Raw genomic sequence first — 19,859 nt, forward strand, 5'->3', positions numbered from 1 at the left:
TGTAGAATCTGTGATCCCAGTGAAGACCACTACACAGCTCTTGACTCAAGTACATGACCTCCCTGACCCTTCTACGACACACTCACAGTAAGTGAGACGTCAAAGTCAGAAGCATCATCCACAGAAATTGATCACCAATGACCATCATCTCGCTCGCTTCCACCACAGACCGGTTCGTTCCCAGACCCTCCTTTAAGAATCTTGATCCTAAAACATGAGAATCACCCAGTCAGTAAACGGTCTGAACTGCAGCTCCTCTTTTCAAGATAATCAATAAAACTCTCTTCAGTTCTAGTTTGGATGTGTTTTCATGGAAGCTTGTGGAAGGTTTGTTTTATAATGTTGTTGATGAACTTCAGGGTCAGTCGTTCTTCTTCTTTTATGTTTGTTCAGTATCAGATCACAGGAAGATTGCGGCCCATTGAGAGGCGGGAGCACAAAGGAACCCAATCCTGAGCTCTGTGGCGGAGGCCCGGAGCCACATATGATTGGACAGGCATAATTAGTGAAGAGTCACTGAAGGAGTTTTCATTTTTTATAGCTTAAATACATGATGTAACAGTGGAATAAAAGGAAGTTTAAAAGCCTGGGTGTGTTAAATATATATAATGTTATAATTTTTAAAGTCAGCAGAACAAAAAAAGTAGGGTTCAGTGGGTGAGATACAAGCTCTCGTGTTTCTTATTTTACAGCAGCATCCCTGCTTTAATTGATAATTTATCAAGAAACAAAAACAAATTCATCTGTAAAATGTCTTTTGCAAAATAATCTGATGTTAAGATTGTCCACATACTGTACAATTTATTTTTATAATGTTTTTGGTCTTTAAGGACGTTTGTTCCCCCCCTTTACTTTCTTGCTTGCCATCCACGACCTCCGACTTCACTCTCCTTTCCATCAGTTTCAGTTTTAATTACAAGCAAAAAAAGATGCATTGAGTGTCCTCTTTTTTTTGTTGGCCGTCATGTCCATTTTAAATCTGACATTTTTCTTTGATGCACTCTAAAAAAATGCTGGGTTAAAATATAACCCAGTGCTGGGTTAAAAAAGGGACCAACCCAGCGGTTGGGTTATTTTGACCAGAGGTGGGTAGTCCCAGGGGTCAGAACAGTAAAAGCCCCTGCCATATTTTTGCTCCATCCATGAACTCAGCAGCTGATTTCACCAGAGGAGGAACCAAGTCCCATTCCTTCCAAGTCACACACAAGTCTCAAGTCAAATCCCAAGTCCTCAAAGAGTTAAAGTTAATGAGATAAATAAGTGACTAATTAAATGATGATTGTTGCATTGATGATGAACACATGCTGTTATTGGAAATTACAGAGGATCAGATGTTGATGTTTTATTGGTTAAAATGATGCCACCATCATGGAGATCAGTGTTTGATTTAGTTGTGCTCTTGACCCTTGACTTGTTGCGCTAGATCTCTCTCTTTCTAGAAATGCATGTGGTGTTTTACAATGATGAGATATTTGCTGTTTATATGTGATGAAACAAGCCTCATGAAATGGCCTGGTTTCATTTACATGTTCAGGTTTTGCATTAAGAACTATGTGAAACTACAGAACACTGGTTGTTCTAAAATATATAGTGAATTAATAAAAAAAAAAAAATTATACGTGTGTGTGTATATATACATATAATACACCAACAAACTACTATACTATTTAGACACAGAGAGACATCAAGAACCAGTATACCAATCTCAACAATGGTGACAATCAACAAAATGCTTCATGATGCAATGAATGCTGGGTAACACCATAGTAAAAACTCCCATCATGCACTGCAATATGAAAAATTATTGTCACCACTGTTGAGGATAGTATGATAAATGTTCATGGCTAAATTCCTGAGCTGACATAGCTTTTTTTTTATTCAATATTGACACATTAAGGTGGCATTTGTTTAATAGTGTTTTTTTTTTTTTTTTGTGTGTAGTTCTACAGTACCTGAACAACAAACCAAAGAGAGGTTTATTGAGGTTACTCTGCTACTTCAAGCTTTTGATTCAGCAATGCACAAATGGTTGCTGTGAAACAATATTGCAATTGCTTAGAAACCAAACTACTTTGAGTTATTAAAAGGGTCAAGAGACTAATTTAAAGCAAACCTTGACCACAGTTAGGGTGGCATCTTGTGTGCTTTTAAAAAAAAGAAATAAATCAGTATATTTCATCCAAGGCTGTGCCTGGAGTCAGTTGTAGTTCTTTGTGTTTCTCTTTTCTTTCTGTTTAAGTTGATTGTTAACAGCAGGTGTTCATCACTAATGCACAATCTTCATTTAATTAGTCACTTAATTATCTCATTAACTTTAACTCTTTGAGGACTTGGGATCTGACTCGAGACTCGTTTGTGATGTGAAAGGAATGACTTGGTTCTCCTCTGGTTAAAACAGCTTGCTGAGTTCATGGGTGGAATAAACATATGGCAGGACTTTTACTTTCTGACCCCTGGACTTTATACCTCTGCCAACTGCTGGGTCAAAAACAACCCAACCTGTTGGGTTGGTCCCTTTTTAACCCAGCGTTGGGTTATATTTAACCCAGCATTTTTTAGAGTGCACATCAGATAGGGAGATGAAACTCTAAAAGTGCTGAGCTGGTAAAACATCTTTGTGTTGAATCACCCAATAATAAAACGTGACATTCTGTAGTTTTGTCTCATATTCATCTTTTAATCATATTTACAGATTTCTTGACTCCACAAGTGATAGTTTTGCCCAAAAATGAAAATTATGGTCTTCATTTACTCACCTTCCACTTGTGCAAACCTCTATGAGTTTATTTTCCTTCTGCTGAACACAAAATAATAGCAATATTTCGAAGAATTGATAACCAAGCAGTTGATTGTACATTGACCTGCACTGTATTTTTGTCCACACTATGGGAGTCAACGGCTGCCGTCAACTGTTTGGTTACCATTATTCTTCAAAGATATCTTATTTTGTGGGTTGGAAAAAGTGGATGGTGAGTAAATGATGACATAATTTTCCTTCTTTGGAAGAATCTAATTATTTTGAACACTGTTAAAAGGCTTTGTCTATTATCATGTGATTGACAGGATCGGTTCCATCTGAACTCAGGATTGTGCTGGTGGGTAAAACCGGATCAGGAAAGAGTTCAGCGGGAAACACCATCCTGGGCAGGGAGTATTTTATCAAGGCTGTTTCACCAGGATCAGTTATTGAGACCTGTGAGAGAGGAGAAGCACAGAATGGTGAGCGGCTCATCTCATTCATCGACACTCCAGGCCTGTTTTTTGATACACGAATGTCAGAAGGGAAAATGAAGGGTGAGATAGAGAGGTCTGTCTACATGTCTGCTCCTGGTCCTCATGCGTTTCTGCTGGTCATCAGACTGGACACCAGATTCACAGACGAGGAGAAAAACACGGAGAGATGGATTCGTAAGAACATTGGAGAAGATGCTTTATGTCACACCATCATTCTGTTCACTCACGCTGATGATCTGAGTGGGAAAACATTAGATGAGTATATCAGAGAGAGAAGCTTTCTTCAGTCACTGGTTCACGGCTGCGGTGGCAGATTTCACTCATTCAACAATCAGGATAGAGACGATCACAATCAGGTCTCAGAGCTGCTGGGAGAAGATCGAAAACATTGCAGAGAGAAACCTGTGGGAGTACTACACAAATGAGATGTTTAAAAAAATGATTAAAAACAAGACCTTTAATGAAAAATTAGAGAAAACCCTAAATAAAGTCACAGCAGGAGCTGTACCAGTAAGTGTAGGATCCATAGCAGCAGGTGTCTCGCTGCTAGCAGAGCCGGTCATAGCACCAGTGCTAATAACTGCAGGAGTTTTAATTGCGGCTGGAGCTGCTGCAGTCTTTGTCTGGAAAAAAAACATTTGCAAAAAATCTGTTTATGACATTGTGGATAGCAGGGATTAAAGTTCTCCAAAATCCACTGGAAAAAAACCTCACTGACTGAATTCTGCACTCCCACTAATTCTCTCATAATAACCATCGAAGTGCAGATCTGATATGAGCATCAGTACTGGATCCGTGCATTAGGTCTTAAAGTGATGGAAGGCCTAATATACCTGCTTCTGCCTAATATACATTTTATTCTAAAATGTAGGTGTCGTATTTATCGCAATACAAGGTTACATGGGTAAACAAAAACAACAGAAACATAACTATTTTATTTTCATTTTTATTTTGTTTGGTTTTTTTTATTCTAGAACTGTTAGACTTGAGTATTTAAATGTAGTGACAGTTACAGTAAAATTAAGTAGTCTGAGAAAAAAAAAAGTTAGATGACACGTGAATTTTAATAAGTGGCCAAATTAACCTGACTTAATGTTTGAAATGTCTAAAGTTTATCTGTGTGATTTTTATTTAAATAATTCAAATCTGATCTTTTATTTGTATTTTTTTTCACTGTGCTATTGTCCGGATCATCAGCTGGAGTGCCCTTGACAGCCACCAGAGGGCGCTCCATCCCAAACAAACCACACTCAATCAATCACCCAACTCACCCACCACAATCCTTTGCACAGACTTATCAGCCATTGTTTTCTGTGTTACGTTAACCCTGATTGCTCACAATGCATTAGCCTGGTTCACTCAGTCATTCATTGCTAAGTCTTGTGGGTCTCATTTTGTCATTTCTAAGCCTTGTATGCTGGTTTTGATTATCAGCCTGTTGTTCTGGACCCTGTTAGGCTCAGCCCTGAGCTCAGTCTTGGTTTGGATTGTCTGTTTGTGTATTACCTTTGCCTGTTTTTTGGATTACGTCTGTGGATTAACCCTTCGATAAATACTGTGTTTGTATCCTCAACCTTTCATCAGTTATGTGCTTTTTTAAGTGTAATATTTTTAGTTAAATGTTGCTTTTTTTGTAAAGTTGTTCTTTGTACTCAAATGTGAATAATAAACAGCAAAAGACTGCTTTTTAAATATGAATCCTGCATGTCTCTGTGTCAGACGTGTGCTTTCAACTACGACACATTCACTGTGTTTTCAGCGTCTGTCGTCTCAACTTTATGACGACACAAACATGAACTTTATCTCCAGAGCTGCTCTGATAATAATAATACATTTATTTTTATAGGCTAATAATTGAAATAATTTATTTTTAAAGCAATATCACTATTTTGTTCCTTTTGTACATTTTTATTTGATCCAATTTTAAAATATTATGTTGTTAATGTTTTATGCCTTAATTTGATTACCACTGTTTTATTTTTATACATTTGTCTTAAATTATAAATCCAGAGAAATTAAAACAGACAGAACACAGAATTTCAGAAGAAAAAAAAAATGTATAGAATATTTCTAAAATAGTAAAATAATAAATGTTACAGTTTTATAAATTCAGTTGACAAAAAAATGATTTTAGATTATTACAATTTCATTATTCTATTTAATTTAATTTATATATAATAAAATATTACTAAAATAGTAAAATAATAAATGTTACAGTTTTATAAATTCAAATGACAAATAAATGCTTTTAGATTATTACAATTTAATTATACTATTTAAATTAATTTATATATAATAAAATATTACTAAAATAGTAATATGATACAAAAATATTAAATGTTACAGTTTTATCAATTCAACTGACAAAAAAAATGCTTTTAGATTATTACAATTTAATTATACTATTTAAATGTAATTAAAACAGAAAACATTTGAGAAAAAAAAATAAAAACAGATTTCATATGGCCCTAAGAAATGGTTAAATTGCATACTATGTATGATTTACAATAATTAGACATGCTTTTTGGTTATAATTTAATTTAACCATTAAACAGAATCCAGAAAAAATATATATATAAAACACCCAAATTAATGTAATCATCTAAGAGTACAAATTGTAGTAAGCATATACTTGATCACTGTAATTATTTGGGGCTCCTCGGACAGTTTTATCGCCTATAAAGGGTCCCTGGCCCCAAAATACTTTGATAACCTGTTAGTCTCTGCTGTAGAGCAGCGAGAATCACGTGATACAATAATCGCATATGCCCAGCAGGGGGCGACAGACAAAAGAGGAAAAAAGTTTCCTCTTTCTGAGAGCAAAAGCATCATAGGCCTATTATTAAATGGGAAATATCCAGCAGAAAGTCTGGATACACAATCTTGTTCTCTAAACATCGTCAGTAAATGTATTTAAATTAACTTAAAGAAAAAGAGCACTATTTTTCTGTAGTTTAAGTCCAGTAATGTTGTTCTCTTGTTGAGGGAGGGACACTCATATTTCTGCAACTGTGTAAAAAAAATAAAAATAAGTGTTAACCAAACAAAGCCAATAAAGCTAAAGTGCACGTGATAAAACAGTCAGTCATTTGGCTGCTGCTGATCTGATGAGCTTCAACACGGTAAGACAAACACACTCATACTTCAATGAAAACTGATGATTATTGCTCATATACGTGTCTTAACGTGAGAAATGTTAAGAATAGAGAGATGTACATGTACTGTTCATGAGTGTATAAGTGCTGATTAATGCTGTATTATAGATATATTTGACGCTGATGTCGGTCAGAATGGCTCCTCGTCTTCCTCTGATCTTTCTGCTCATGATTCACGGTGAGTCTCTGTTACATTCACATTACAAACACTCTGATGTGTTTATTTAAGGCCTCATGGTGAGCGGCTGATAAGCACTTTCTTCAGTCCTGTTCTCACATATTTCCTTTTAAACAGGAAGTTTAGATGAGAAACGTCAGACTTGTGTCTTTTATAAATATCCAGTAGTCTTCTGTTATTTGCTAGTCAGTGTCATGTGGTTTAGGAGGGACGTGTTCATTGTTCAGAGCATCTGATTGGACCAAAGTCAGTGTAACACTTGAATATTTTCAGCTCACGTTCTCGGAAGTGAATGTGTTAAATAGTTCAGTAGCACATAGATGAGCTCAGATCTGATTAATGTGAACTAACCCACATTTTGATGTCATTGGTTAATAAATCAAGTTAGATTTTTTTCTTAGTCTTGTTTTTCATCATTTGATAGTGCAGCGTGTTGTTTACGGCTGATTTCCTGGTTCTCTCTTTTCACTCCTTTGTCTCTGTGCTTTTATTTCTGCTTTTCTGCAACACCCTTCATAAAAGCTGATGAGGAACTTCACATCATTTATCACTCATTAGATTCTGAGAAAATTAGCTTATATTTCCTTGTAATGAGTTTCTGTGTTCATGTTCTGTTGTAGCTGATAAAACAACATTTTCCTCCTGATGAATTCTGTGTTTCAGGGGTTTCTAGTGCTGGTTGGGGTGTGAGTTACAGTCCTTCACACATCTGTGCACTAAAGAACTCATCAGTGATAATGAGCTGCACTTATACATACCCTACTGGATATAAGATCAAGAAAGTGTTCTGGACCAAAAACCCTGTAAAGGGTAAAGAGACTCCAGATCTGTCTGAGGATCCTGAATACAGTCAGAGGCTTCAGTATCTGGAAGACAAACAGCAGAACTGCACCATCAGACTGAGTCATGTGACACAGAAGGACCAACACATGTACTGTTTCAGATTCATCACTGATATAGATAAATGGACTGGTGCTCCAGGAGTGACTCTTGCTGTCACAGGTGACTTTCATGAGGCTGAGCTCTTCTTCTGTGCATTATGTTGAATAATAATCAGTGTATGACAGCAGCACTAGATATAATGTGTGTGTGTGTTCAGATCTTCAGGTGGAGGCTCCTGAGAGAGTGACAGAGGGTCATAATGTCAGTCTGACATGTAAAAGCAGCTGCAATCTGACTGACAGAGCAACATTCATCTGGTACAGAAACTCACAGCCATTAACTGAGAGAAGAGACAGAAACAATCAACTCCTGCTGCAGTCAGTCAGAAGAGAGGATGCAGGCAGATACAACTGTGCTCTACATGGACACAGTTACATCTCTCCTGCTGCTCATCTCAGTGTCACGTGTGAGTCCAGAATTATGTTTTCTCTTAATATTTTACTTTGAAAGTTGTCATGATTACATATCTCTGATAAATGGTCAGTAGGTTTTGTGAAAGCACTTGTCATTTCTCCAAAATCAAAAGTCATATAGTTATTTCATTAACAGCACTGCTTTTAATAATCTGTATTGTGGAAACACATGAACACAGAGCAGTGTTTAACACTGGGGAATTGTGAAGTACTAATTAATCATTAATCATTACCTGTTTCATTTATGTATGACTGACACATAATCACATTAAGTTTATTAATTTATGTAATCCAAACTGATGGAAAATTCATTAAATAGTTAAGTTAAATATTTGTTAAGCGTGTAAGCAAAAGATAGAAACAAACACTTACTTTTTTTGACAGGACTGTAAGAAACTAAAATGTTGTCTTTCTTGTGGGTGGGTCAAACTAACTGTCAATCACATTAACATCCAATCAGAAAATATGATGCAATACTGGGACTTAATTTTCAACAGTCTCTAAAAGAAAAATAAAAAAAATATAATTTCTAAGATTGAGAAGGAAACTGTTTACAAATGCAGTGTTTTGTCAATGAATAAAAATGCATATAAATACAGAATATACCATGAAAACTTTCACCAGACACCTGTAGATCCTCCAGTGAATCCTGTGATATCCATCAGTCCATCTGGAGAAATAAAGGAGGGAGAATCAGAAATCTCTTATTCATAAGTTTTATGTGATGCCAAATTTGTTAATGTTTTGTATTTTTCTGTTTTAGATCCACCCAGCAGTGTCTCAGTGTCCATCAGTCCATCTGTAATAGTGGAGGGAGATTCAGTGACTCTGAGCTGCAGCAGTGATCCAAACCCTCCTGCAGAAATCAGCTGGTTTAAAGGAGGAACATTTGTAGGATCTGGAAGAATGTACAGCATCTCAAAGATCAGCTCTGATCACAGTGAAGAATACAAGTGCAAGTCCATCAATGAACATGGAGAGAAATACTCTGATGCTGTGACTTTAAACGTCATGTGTGAGTTTTATGAATCATATTCTATATTTTAACCACACACACCTGCTTCCTTCATTATTTGTCAATATATTTTGTGGTATCTAGTCCTGTTAAACACACAGTACGGTGTGTGTTTTTGTCTGTATTTCAGCAGTCAGATGTTTCTCGTCAGTAGCTCTAGCTGTTGCTGCTGTTTTTTACTCGGTGAAGCATCCGGTGCTTTCATGATGTACATCTGGTAAGACATTCCTTTCAGAAATAACTGCTGTATGTTTGCAGTGTTAAAATATACTTTTTTTTATCACACATGCATGTATAACAGTTAAAAACTACACAGCAAAATCCCCAGTGTCAAATTAACACTGCTGGGTGTCTATGGCCATGTCCACACTAATACGTTTTAGTATGAAAACGCATCTTTTTCTCTCCGTTTTGGCATTCTGTCCACACTGAGACAATGTTTTTATCAAGGAAAACAGAGCTTTTTGAAAACGCTCTCCAAAGGGGATAAATTTGAAAACACTGTATTCTTGTTGTAGTGTGGACTGTGAAAACCGAGGCTTTTGAAAACGATGACGCAAGTTTAGTCATGTGACTCATATTATACCAATAGATATCCATGTTTATACTGGTATTGTGCACGTTATGTGCTATGCACTTTCACACTATTGCTATAGATGTGTTACTTTGTACACTCTTCATATCACAGTGCTGCAAAGATAAAAGCAAATTTACTCGCAATCGCGAGTTGCGTTATAGATCAGATGTACAATCGTGAGTGTGTGGGACCTGGACGTGTCAGTGAATGGTGAGTTCTTTTGGTAAATAAAATATATAAAATTTCCTGTCAGAAAAACTGCATGAAAACATCTCATGTCTGTTCCATGTGTATAATCTGCAGTGAGCTTTTTTGAGGCTTTACGCATGCGCAGAAAGCGAATTTAACGTTTTCTGATGTTTCTGTGTGGATGAGACACTTTTGGAACACGCTTGAAATGTTAGTGTGGACGGAGAGCGTTTTAAAACGAAAACGCCGTTTTCAAATGTATCCAGATTAAAGTAGACGTAGCCTATATGTATCCACACTACAGAGAGTTAAAAGTAACACTGAAGTACTGTTAAAGTTAATGAGGTAATCAAGAGATTCATTGAGTGGTGATTGACCATCATTGAACACACCTGATGTTAACAAGCAGAATTACCAAAGAAGAAAATAATATTTTTAAGTCACCATCATAGTGCTCAGTGTTTACCTCAGGTAGGCTCTTGACCATTTACTTCTTAATATTATGTTAAATTTTTGCTGTTATAACTGGATTTGAACAGCCAGACAAGCAAAGATCAAAAGTCATTAGATAGTGGTGGTTGTATTTTGGTATAATCGTCATATAATGATGTGAATAACTGAGTTAAGTTTTATTTCTTGGTTCAACAATGTGAACAACGTGAGAGCTGGCATTTTCAGTATAATGTTTCTATCAAAAATGTATTGTGACCATAAAAAAACAAACAACAAAAACAAAACTTATCAAAACATCCCATCATGCCATAAAAAAAAGCATGTTGTAGCCAGTCAAAACTCATCCATGGCTCCCATCATGCATTGCATCATGACTAAATTATGAGCAGAATTGTGTTTGTAATTTCTTTAATTCTTACTATTTTCATTTATTTTTGCTGTTTTTATGTGACTGTTTAGTAGCTTGTTTTGTGATGTTCAGAGCTGATCTGTTTATCTGAATATGCTGTTTGTCACTGTTGTTGAGATTCATACGCTGGTTCTTGATGTCTGTATGCCTGAACTTAAGATTTATATATATATATATATATACATACACATACATACATACATACATACATACATACATACATATACGTTATTAAACGTGTTGTGTTCGTATTCTGGACTCATATCTGCTGTCTGTGAATAGAATCAGAATGAATCAGAATGAGCTTTAATGCCAGTTATGTTCACACATACAAGGAATTTGTTTTCGTGACAGAAGCTCCGCAGTGCAACAATGACAGCGACAGAACAAAGAACACATAATAGAATAATAAAAAATACAAAAAATACAAAAAAAAATACAAATAAGTAGGTAAGGAATTACAATATACAAATTGACAATTGTATGGCAGGTATATTACAATGAGCAGTTATATATGTACAGGTATATTATGTGCATAAAATTTAAGGTACACTAAGTATGTGTGTTAGATAAATAAGTGTATGTGTATGTAAATATAAATAGTGTAGCGTGTTCCACAGTTATTATCAAGTGTTCATGAGATGGATTTCCTGAGGGAAGAAACTGTTCCTGTGTCTGGTCGTTCTGGTGCTCAGGGCTCTGTAGCGTCGACCAGATGGCAACAGTTCAAAGAGGAAGTGTGCTGGATGTGAGGGGTCCAGAGTGATTTTGCCAGCCTTTTTGCTCCCTCTGGATAAGGGAGGGTTGTACCAATGATTCTCTCAGCAGTCCGGACTACCCTCTGTCAGATTTAAAAGCTGAGCTGAACCAGACAGTTACTGAAGTGCAGAGGATGGATTCAATGATGGTGGAGTAGAACTGTTTCAGCAGCTCCTGTGGCAGGTTCCTCAGCTGGCGAAGGAAGTACAACCTCTGCTGGGCCTTTTTCACAATGGAGTCAATGTGAATGTCCCACTTCAGGTCCTGAGAGATGGTGGTTCCCAGGAACCTGAATGACTCCACTGCAGTCACAGTGCTGTTCATGATGGTGAGTGGGGGGAGAGCAGGGGGGTTTCTCCTGAAGTCCACAATCATCTCCACTGTTTTGAGCGTGTTAAGCTCCAGGTTGTTGAGAGTGCACCAGACAGACAGCTCTTTAACCTCCTGTCTGTAAGCAGACTCGTCACTGTCCTGAATGAGGCCGATGAGTGTGGTGTCATCAGCAAACTTCAGGAGCTTGACAGAGGGGTCATTAGATGTGCAATCATTAGTGTACAGGGAGAAGAGCAGTGGAGAGAGAACGCAGCCCTGGGGAGCTCCGGTGCTGATTGTACGGGTGCTGGATGTGTATTTTCCCAGCCTCACTAGCTGCTTGTCTGTCAGGAAGCTGTTGATCCACTGACAGACGGAGGTGGGCACGGAGACCTGAGTTAGTTTGGGCAGGAGGAGGTTTAGGATGATCGTGTTAAAGGCCGAGCTGAAGTCCACAAACAGGATCCTCACATAAGTCCCCGGTCTCTTTATAGGTGTTGCAGAACATAATGCAGTCCAATGTTTACTGCATCGTCCACAGACCTGTTTGCTCTGTAGGCAAACTGAAGAGGATCCAGCATGGGTCCAGTAATGTCCTTCAGGTGGGCCAGCACCAGTTTTTCAAATGACTTCATGACCACAGACGTTAGAGCCACAGGCCTGTAGTCATTTAGTCCTGAAATTTTGGATTTCTTTGGGATGGGGATGATGGTGGGGCATTTGAAGCATGAAGGGACTTCACACAGCTCCAGTGATCTGTAGAAGATCTGTGTGAAGATGGGGGCCAGCTGGTCAGCACAGGATTTCAGACAGGCTGGTGTAACACCATCTGGGCCTGGTGCTTTTTTCCTTTTCTGCTTCCGGAAGACATGGCGCACCGCATCCTCACTTATCTGTATTGCAGGTGTGGGGGAGAGGGGGGATGCAGGAGGTGTGAATGGTGAGGGCGGTTGTTTGGAGAGGTGTTCAGGGCGGGTTGCAGGAGTTGTGAATGGTGTGAACGGTTGTTTGGAGAGTCGTTCAGGGCAGGTGATGGGTGTTCTTCTTTCAAACCTGCAGTAAAACTCGTTCAGATCGTCTGCCAGTCGTTGATTCTCCACAGTGCTGGGGGATGGTGTCTTGTAATTGGTGATCTCCTTCAGACTTTTCCACACTGATGCTGAGTCGTTGGAAGTGAACTGAGTCCTTATTTTTCCAGAATAATTCAGTGTGTATTGTATTTAGTTTATACAGGACATTGTCCCCCTTCCTGTAAGCATCTTCTTTGGCCTGACGGAGTTGTCTGAGTTTTGCAGTGAACCACGGTTTGTCATTGTTGTAATTTAGTTGAGTGCTGGTAGGAATACACATGACCTCACAGAAACTGATATGTTACAGTCTCTGTGAGTTCATCCAGATCGGTGGCAGCAGCTTCAAAAACACTCCAATCAGTGAGGTCAAAACAAGATTGTAAATCCTGCTCTGCTTCATTAGTCCATCTTTTTACAGTCCTTAACACAGGTTTAGCTGATTTTAGTTTCTGCCTGTAGGTCGGTATAAGATGAACCAGACAGTGATCAGACAGTCCCAAAGCTGCTCGTGGAACAGAGCGATATGCATCCTTTATTGTGGTGTAACAGTGATCCAATATATTACTGTCTCTGGTGGGACAAGTGATGTGTTGTCTGTATTTTGGCAGTTTCATGGGAGAGATTGGCTTTATTAAAGTCCCTAAAGAATGATTAAAATGGAGTCCGGGTGTTGTTGTTCTGTCTCCGTGATCTGGTCAGCGAGTTTCTGTAAAGCCAGACTTACATGCGCTTGCAGAGGGATGTAAACACTCACAAGAATGAACAAGTGAAACTCCCGCGGCGAATAGAATGGCTTGCAGGTAATGAAGAGTGTTTCGAGATCTGAGCAGCACATCTTCTTTAACACAGTTACATCTGTACACCACCGTTCATTGATGTAAAAGCACGTCCCGCCGCCGCGCGATTTCCCCGTTGATTCTGTGTCACGGTGCGCTCTGAACAGCTGAAAGCCTGGCAGATGGAGCGCGCTGTCCGGTATGGCGTCATTCAGCCAAGTTTCCATGAAACACAGAGCAGTAGAGCGTGAGAAATCCTTATTTGTCCGAGAGAGCAGAAGGAGTTTGTCCGTTTTGTTGGGTAGAGAGCGGAGATTTGCCAAAAATCCACGTTTTCTGAGTCTCACGAGTGCGGCAGCTCTTTTTCCCCGTCTTCGCGTCCTCCTGAAGCGTGTGATCAGCGCAGCTGCTCCGCCGACAAGAATGTCCAGCAAAACATCAGAATAGTTGAAAACCGGTAATATATCGGGAGATGTGTGGTGCCGAATGTCCAGCAATTCGTCCCTGGTGAAACTAATTGCAGGAATATAACTAAAGACAGGACAAACTAACAAAAACAACTGCAGAATGCTTTATTAATAATTTGTTTACTGAGTTTGGTCTTTTTAAAACACCGTTTTAATGCATAAAGCATTTTAGAATGTCCCAATGATTCATTCATGAACTCGAGTGGTTCAGAAGATTAAACTTGCAGCAGCTAACATCTCAAGATTCTATAAATCAGACATAGTGAGTCAAGTTAACAATAAACAACTGTGCATTATAATGAAGGCTTTGTAAAACTGTACAGCGTTTTAAGCTTTTTAAACAACATACTCCTCCCTACACCAACTACGCACACATTTCCTATCATGTATGTCTATGAAAGATGATCGAACCAATCAGAGTAGGTATGGGGCGGGGCGACACGTGCAGGCTGCAGCCGGGTGTACTTGTGTTTTTCTGCATGAGAGATGTTTCCTACAGCCGCTATATGAGCCGTACAGAGATATGAAGAGTATAAGACACCTGATTCTATAGTTCTGGATCCAGTAAACAGTTCCTCTAAATATTAAAGTCAGTACAGTTACTCTATCAGATTTTAAACATGAACTCATCTCCTTCTGTCTCTGTAGATCTGTGATCCCAGTGAAGACACATATACAGCTCTTGAGCTCAAGTCCACGACCTCTGACCTCTACAACACACTCACAGTAAGTGAGACGTCAAAGTCAGATCATCATCACAGATGATCACATGACCATCTCTCGCTCTCTTCCACACAGACCGTTCGTCCCAGACCTCCTAAAGACTCTTGATCCTAAACATGAGAATCCATCAGTAAGTGTCTGAACTGCAGCTCCTCTCAAGATAATCAATAAAACTCTCTTCAGTTCTAGTTTGATTGTTTTATGAAGCTTGAGGAAGGTTTATAATGTTGTTGATGAACTTCAGTCAGTCGTTCTTCTTCTTGTTGTTTGTTCAGATCAACAGGAAGATGCTGCAGTGAGAGGCGGAGCACAAAGGAACCAATCCTGAGCTCTGTGGGCGGAGCCACATATGATTGACAGCTGTCATTAGTTAAGAGTTGATAAAGCCTTTTATTTCTTTATAGTTTAGGAAAGATTATGTAACAGTGAAATTAAATGAGTGGTATTGTGTAGAAATTTAAATATAAATGTTAAAGTGAAGTAAGCTCACTGTTTTAACATTTTAAAATACATTGTCCTGCAATATCTTTACAATGGACAATATATTGTTTTTTGATCTCAATATTATCAGCTTCACTTTTCTGTCAGCTGTCAATCATCATTATTCATCTTCATGTGTATGTTGTTTTATACTGTACTGTGTTTAAAGTCCTTCACTCTCAGAAATAAAGGTACAAAAGCTGTCACTGGGGCGGTACCTTTTCAAACAAAATATTGAAATAATTAAAACTAATTTGGGCTTCAGCAAATGAAAGAAAAGTTAAATAAAAATATGCCTTTCTGCACAAGTTCTGCACTTCAGTAAGTTAAAAAAAAAAAAAAAAAGAAAAAAAAAAACAAAAAAAAAAAAAAATGGAAAAAGAGCCTCTCATATATTAATGCTAAAACATCACTAATTGTGATAAGTGTGAAATATCCAGCAGAACATCTGGTTACACAATCATGTTCCCTAAAAATCTTAAGTGAATATATTTAAATGAACTTATAGAAAAAGATCATAACTTTCTTTAGTTAGTTTTAGCCAAGTTCAAGTTCAAGTTACTTTTTAACTATGTGTAAACAATAAATAAATAAATAAATAAATAAATGTTAACCACTGTGTTAAAAGAGTGAGATGTGTGGCTGCTGTTGATCTGACGCTTCAACACAGTAAGACAAACACACTCATACTTCAAAGAAAACTGATTTCTATAGATGAAGCTCATGTAACACATGATTCCTGACATAATTTTATTATCAAAGACCTGATAATGTGTGATTATGAGCAGCTTCTGTGTGATGTTGATGAAACAGGAAGATGAGATGTCAGTGGACTTGTGCATTTTATGAATATCCAGTAGTTCTTCATTACGTCACAGTCTTGAATATGATTTGCTGATTTCTTGTTAGTCAGTGTGAGGCGGTTTAGGGGAGGGACTTTCTCACTCTTCAGAGCATCTGATTGGACAAACATCAGTGTATCACCAGATCATGAATATTTGTGGCCCTTTTTCTCAGAAGACGTGTGTAGATATGATACAGGATTATGTGTCAAAGGACTTTATTAGAATAATGAAGATCTCAGTTCTGATAGACATGAACTACAAGCCACAAAACTCACATCTTTATAATGTTTAAATCAACATGAATTATTTTTAGTCTTAATTTTCAGGTGTTTAGTTAAGCATGTTTTTCATGACTGACTTCTTTTCACTTCCTCCAGATAAACTGAAGAAGTAATTCACTCTGAGATAATTTATCAGATGGTGAATTGTCATTGTGTAATCATTTGCCCCCGGTTTCAGACTAAAATGTAAGTCTGAGTTGTTTCAACTAAAATAAACTTGCATAGACTGATCTTAAATTTGGTCAGTGCCATTGTTTTGATACACACCAGTCATGTATTTTTTTTTTTTTTCTAAGCCACGTTTATGTAAATTTCTTAAATGTCCTAACTGAACTATGGCCTAATCCTGATTTAGTCTAAGCCCTGTCTGTGAAACCAGACCTGCTATTAAATCATAATTGATCATTTACCCTTAACATAACAAATAAATAATAATCTTTAATCTAAACAAAGTAAAATTGTTCTCTATCATGATCTCAAAATGCTCAATATTATCAGCTTCTGATAACTAAGCACTATTTTTTCTGTAGTTGTAGTCCAGTAATGTTGTTCTCTTGTTGAGGGAGGGAAACTGATATTTCTGCAACTGTGTGAAGTGAAAAAAAAAAAAAAAAAAAAAAAAAACCGTGTTAACCACACAAAGCCAATAAAGCTAAAGTGTATGTGTTAAAACAGTCAGTCATTTGGCTGCTGCTGATCTGATGAGCTTCAACACGGTAAGACAAACACACTCATACTTCAATGAAAACTGATGATTATTGCTCATATAACATACGTGTCTTAACGTGAGAAATGTTAAGAATAGGGAGATGTACATGTACTGTTAATGAGTGCATAAGTGCTGATTAATGCTGTATTATAGATATATTTGACGCTGATGTCGGGTCAGAATGGCTCCTCGTCTTCCTCTGATCTTTCTGCTCATGATTCACGGTGAGTCTCTGTTACATTCACATTACAAACACTCTGATGTGTTTATTTAAGGCTTCACGATGAGCGGCTGATGAGCACTTTCTTCTGTCCTGTTCTCACATATTTCCTTTTAAACAGGAAGTTTAGGTGATAAAAGTCAAAGGACTTGCGTTCAACTTCATGCAGCACTGCGCAGACCAAGTACACCCGGCTGAAGCTGCATGTGTCGCCCCGCCCCACACCTACTCTGATTGGTTCGATCGTCTTTCATAGACATGCATGATAGGAAATGTGTGTTGGTGTAGGACGGAGTATGTTGTTTAAAAAGCTAAAAACTGCAGTTTTACAAAGCCTTCATTATAATGCACAGTTGTTTATTGTTAACTTGACTCACTACACTGCAGGTCTTGATGCCCAAATCCGATTTTCTGACTATATCCGATTTTTTTGACGACCCGCTTACATCATCTTTTAAAAGTGACCCATATCCGATTTTTGCATTTACACTACCCAGACAGCAACATAGTGTTGGCCCAGATCCGGCCCCACATCCGGCCCGCGTGAAAATCCATGCGGGCCAGATGTGGGCCGGATCTGGGCCGAAACTGCTTGCTGTCCGGGTATACACTGCTGAAACTACCAAACGTAGACGTTCTGACCCGGAAAAGGAAGTAAAACAGCACGAAAGACAATGGATGCAGATGCAAATAAAATTATACAGTGTTTTGCTTTCCACAATATTTTGAAAAGTCAACAAAAAAATCAGAAGACCATTGGTCTCGTACGGCGCGGCGGAGAAAAAAGCGCTTAAAACCGTGCCTCCCCATATCTCGTGAAATGTCTTCAAACACGGATTTATTTCTGTAACAACCCTGCATTTTTGCCTGCACTGTCTCTTCGCCCCAAAGACTTAAAAGACATGAAACCGCCGCATTGCTCCACTGTGTGTATCCTTCGTCCTCCATCGCGCCTATAATAAGTCATGTGATCTCAGTTGGTGGTGTCCACCTGAGTTGACGTCACTTTTTTAATGACGTACGACTCGCATTTACTGGGAAATATCCGATTTGTCTGCTTACACACTGTAAAACCTGATAAGTCACATTAACTCAAACCGTTTGAGTAAACAGATTGCCTTTACTTAAACCATGTAAGTTTTAAAACTTTGCAATCATGTAATCAAGTGATTAATTAAGTGCTGATTGAGCATTAGTGATGAACAGCTGCTGTTAACAAACAGCATCACCAGCTCCACTTATTAATAACCAGACTGACTTTCTGTCAGACGTCTACAGAAGATCTGATTGAGAATTAACTAAGGTTTATATGGTTGATTTATTGTTTCATTTGAAGTAACCATGTTAGAGATCAGTGTTTGCTTTAGTTGGGCTCTTGACCCTTGATTTCTGCCTTAGATTATTTTTTTTTTTGGACGTTGTAACCATGTGTTTTTTGAAAACATGTTTGTTATAACTCCAAAAACCCAGAGAAAATATGATCAGGTATTGGTCGTTATACAGCATATTGGTGATGATAATCATCAATTATGGAGCTGTTCAGAGTCCAAAATCTTACTAAATAAGTGTTCTACAGTTAGTTCAGTTGATTACAATGAAAGCCATTCATGAAGTCAGTGGTTCTTTCATAATCAGTTAATATAAAGGACTTTCCAAACAGTTTGGTCTTCTATGGTGTCAATTAGTCACACACAGACATCAATAATCAGAATATGAACCTCAACAATGGTTACGAAAAAAAAAACATGCTGCAATGCATGCTGGGCACTATTGTAGTACAAAACTCTTCCATGGCTCCCAGCATGCTCTGCTGCATTGTTTTTTTTTTTTTTTATGGTCACCATTGTTGAGGTTCATATGCTGATTATTGATGTCTGTGTGTGACTAAGTGACACCACAGAAAACCAAACTGTTTGGAAAGTTTTTTATATTAACTGATTATCACAGAACCACTGGCTCGTAGAATCACTTTTACTGTAATCAATCCAACTAATTACACAAAACGTATTTCATCAGAGATTAGACTCCAAACAGTTCAATAATCAATGATTATCATCACCAATATACAGTATAACAACCAACATCTAGGTACAGGTTAGATAACAAAAAAATGCTGACCTGAATGCACTGTATGCTGCTTTGGATAAAAGCAGCTTCTAAGAGTGTGAGTGTGTGTATAACACTTGATGATATTTTCTCTGGGCTTTTGAGTTACAACAAATGGTTACAACAGCCAAAGAAAAAACTAAGACAGAAATCAAGGGTCAAGAGCCCAACTAAAGCAAACACTGATCTCTAACATGGTTACTTTAAATGAAACAATAAATCAACATCTAAACCTTAGTTAATTCTCAATCAGATCTTCTGTAGACGTCTGACAGAAATAAAGTCAGTCTGGTTATTAATAAGTGGAGCTGGTGATGCTGTTTGTGGGGTTGTTTAATCAGATCTTGAGAGATTTAATGTATTTTATTTCAGTTTATTTTATCTAAGGCTGTGTCTGAAGTCAGTTGTAGTTCTTGTGTATCTCTTTTCTTCAGCAATTCTGTTTGTTAACAGCAGGTGTTCATCAATAATTCACAATTATCACTCAATTAATCACTTAATTATTTAATTGCAATGTATATCTTCTTTCAGTGAACTCAACTGAAT

At 37.7% G+C, this 19,859-nt stretch overlaps 2 protein-coding genes and 1 long non-coding RNA gene across 3 annotated transcripts in view; all 3 read left to right on the forward strand.

Moving 5' to 3' along the window:
• The first annotated feature begins 2,885 nt into the window (after positions 1 to 2,885).
• On the forward strand, positions 2,886 to 4,096 carry LOC122147020 (GTPase IMAP family member 9-like). The gene is made up of 2 exons (XM_042767831.1): positions 2,886 to 2,916; positions 3,064 to 4,096. The coding sequence occupies exons 1-2, from the start codon at positions 2,886 to 2,888 to the stop codon at positions 3,657 to 3,659; spliced, it is 627 nt and encodes a 208-aa protein (XP_042623765.1). The 3' UTR covers positions 3,660 to 4,096.
• A 1,885-nt stretch (positions 4,097 to 5,981) lies between these two features.
• The window catches only part of LOC109071892 (B-cell receptor CD22-like), a 35,413-nt gene continuing 21,535 nt past the window's right edge, over positions 5,982 to 19,859 (forward strand). The window contains exons 1-5 of the mRNA XM_042764788.1: positions 5,982 to 6,356; positions 6,498 to 6,567; positions 7,231 to 7,569; positions 7,667 to 7,915; positions 8,686 to 8,937. Of these exons, the coding sequence (XP_042620722.1) occupies positions 6,342 to 6,356; positions 6,498 to 6,567; positions 7,231 to 7,569; positions 7,667 to 7,915; positions 8,686 to 8,937 (925 nt within the window). The 5' untranslated portion in view covers positions 5,982 to 6,341. The remainder of the gene's footprint in view (positions 6,357 to 6,497; positions 6,568 to 7,230; positions 7,570 to 7,666; positions 7,916 to 8,685; positions 8,938 to 19,859) is intronic.
• Positions 14,383 to 15,387, forward strand: LOC122146400. The gene is made up of 3 exons (XR_006160960.1): positions 14,383 to 14,675; positions 14,748 to 14,802; positions 14,948 to 15,387. It is a non-coding gene; the product is annotated as an uncharacterized LOC122146400 (long non-coding RNA).

Source organism: Cyprinus carpio, chromosome A1 (genome assembly GCF_018340385.1).
Source record: "Cyprinus carpio isolate SPL01 chromosome A1, ASM1834038v1, whole genome shotgun sequence".
NCBI classification, from domain to species: Eukaryota; Metazoa; Chordata; class Actinopteri; order Cypriniformes; family Cyprinidae; genus Cyprinus; species Cyprinus carpio.

Bases quoted from the DNA above. Each gene is read 5' to 3' on its own strand.
- LOC122147020 (XM_042767831.1), top strand. From the start codon at position 2,886: ATGGGAGTCAACGGCTGCCGTCAACTGTTTG. The intron at 2,917-3,063 runs GTTACCATTATT...TGTGATTGACAG, and splicing joins CGGCTGCCGTCAACTGTTTG to GATCGGTTCCATCTGAACTC.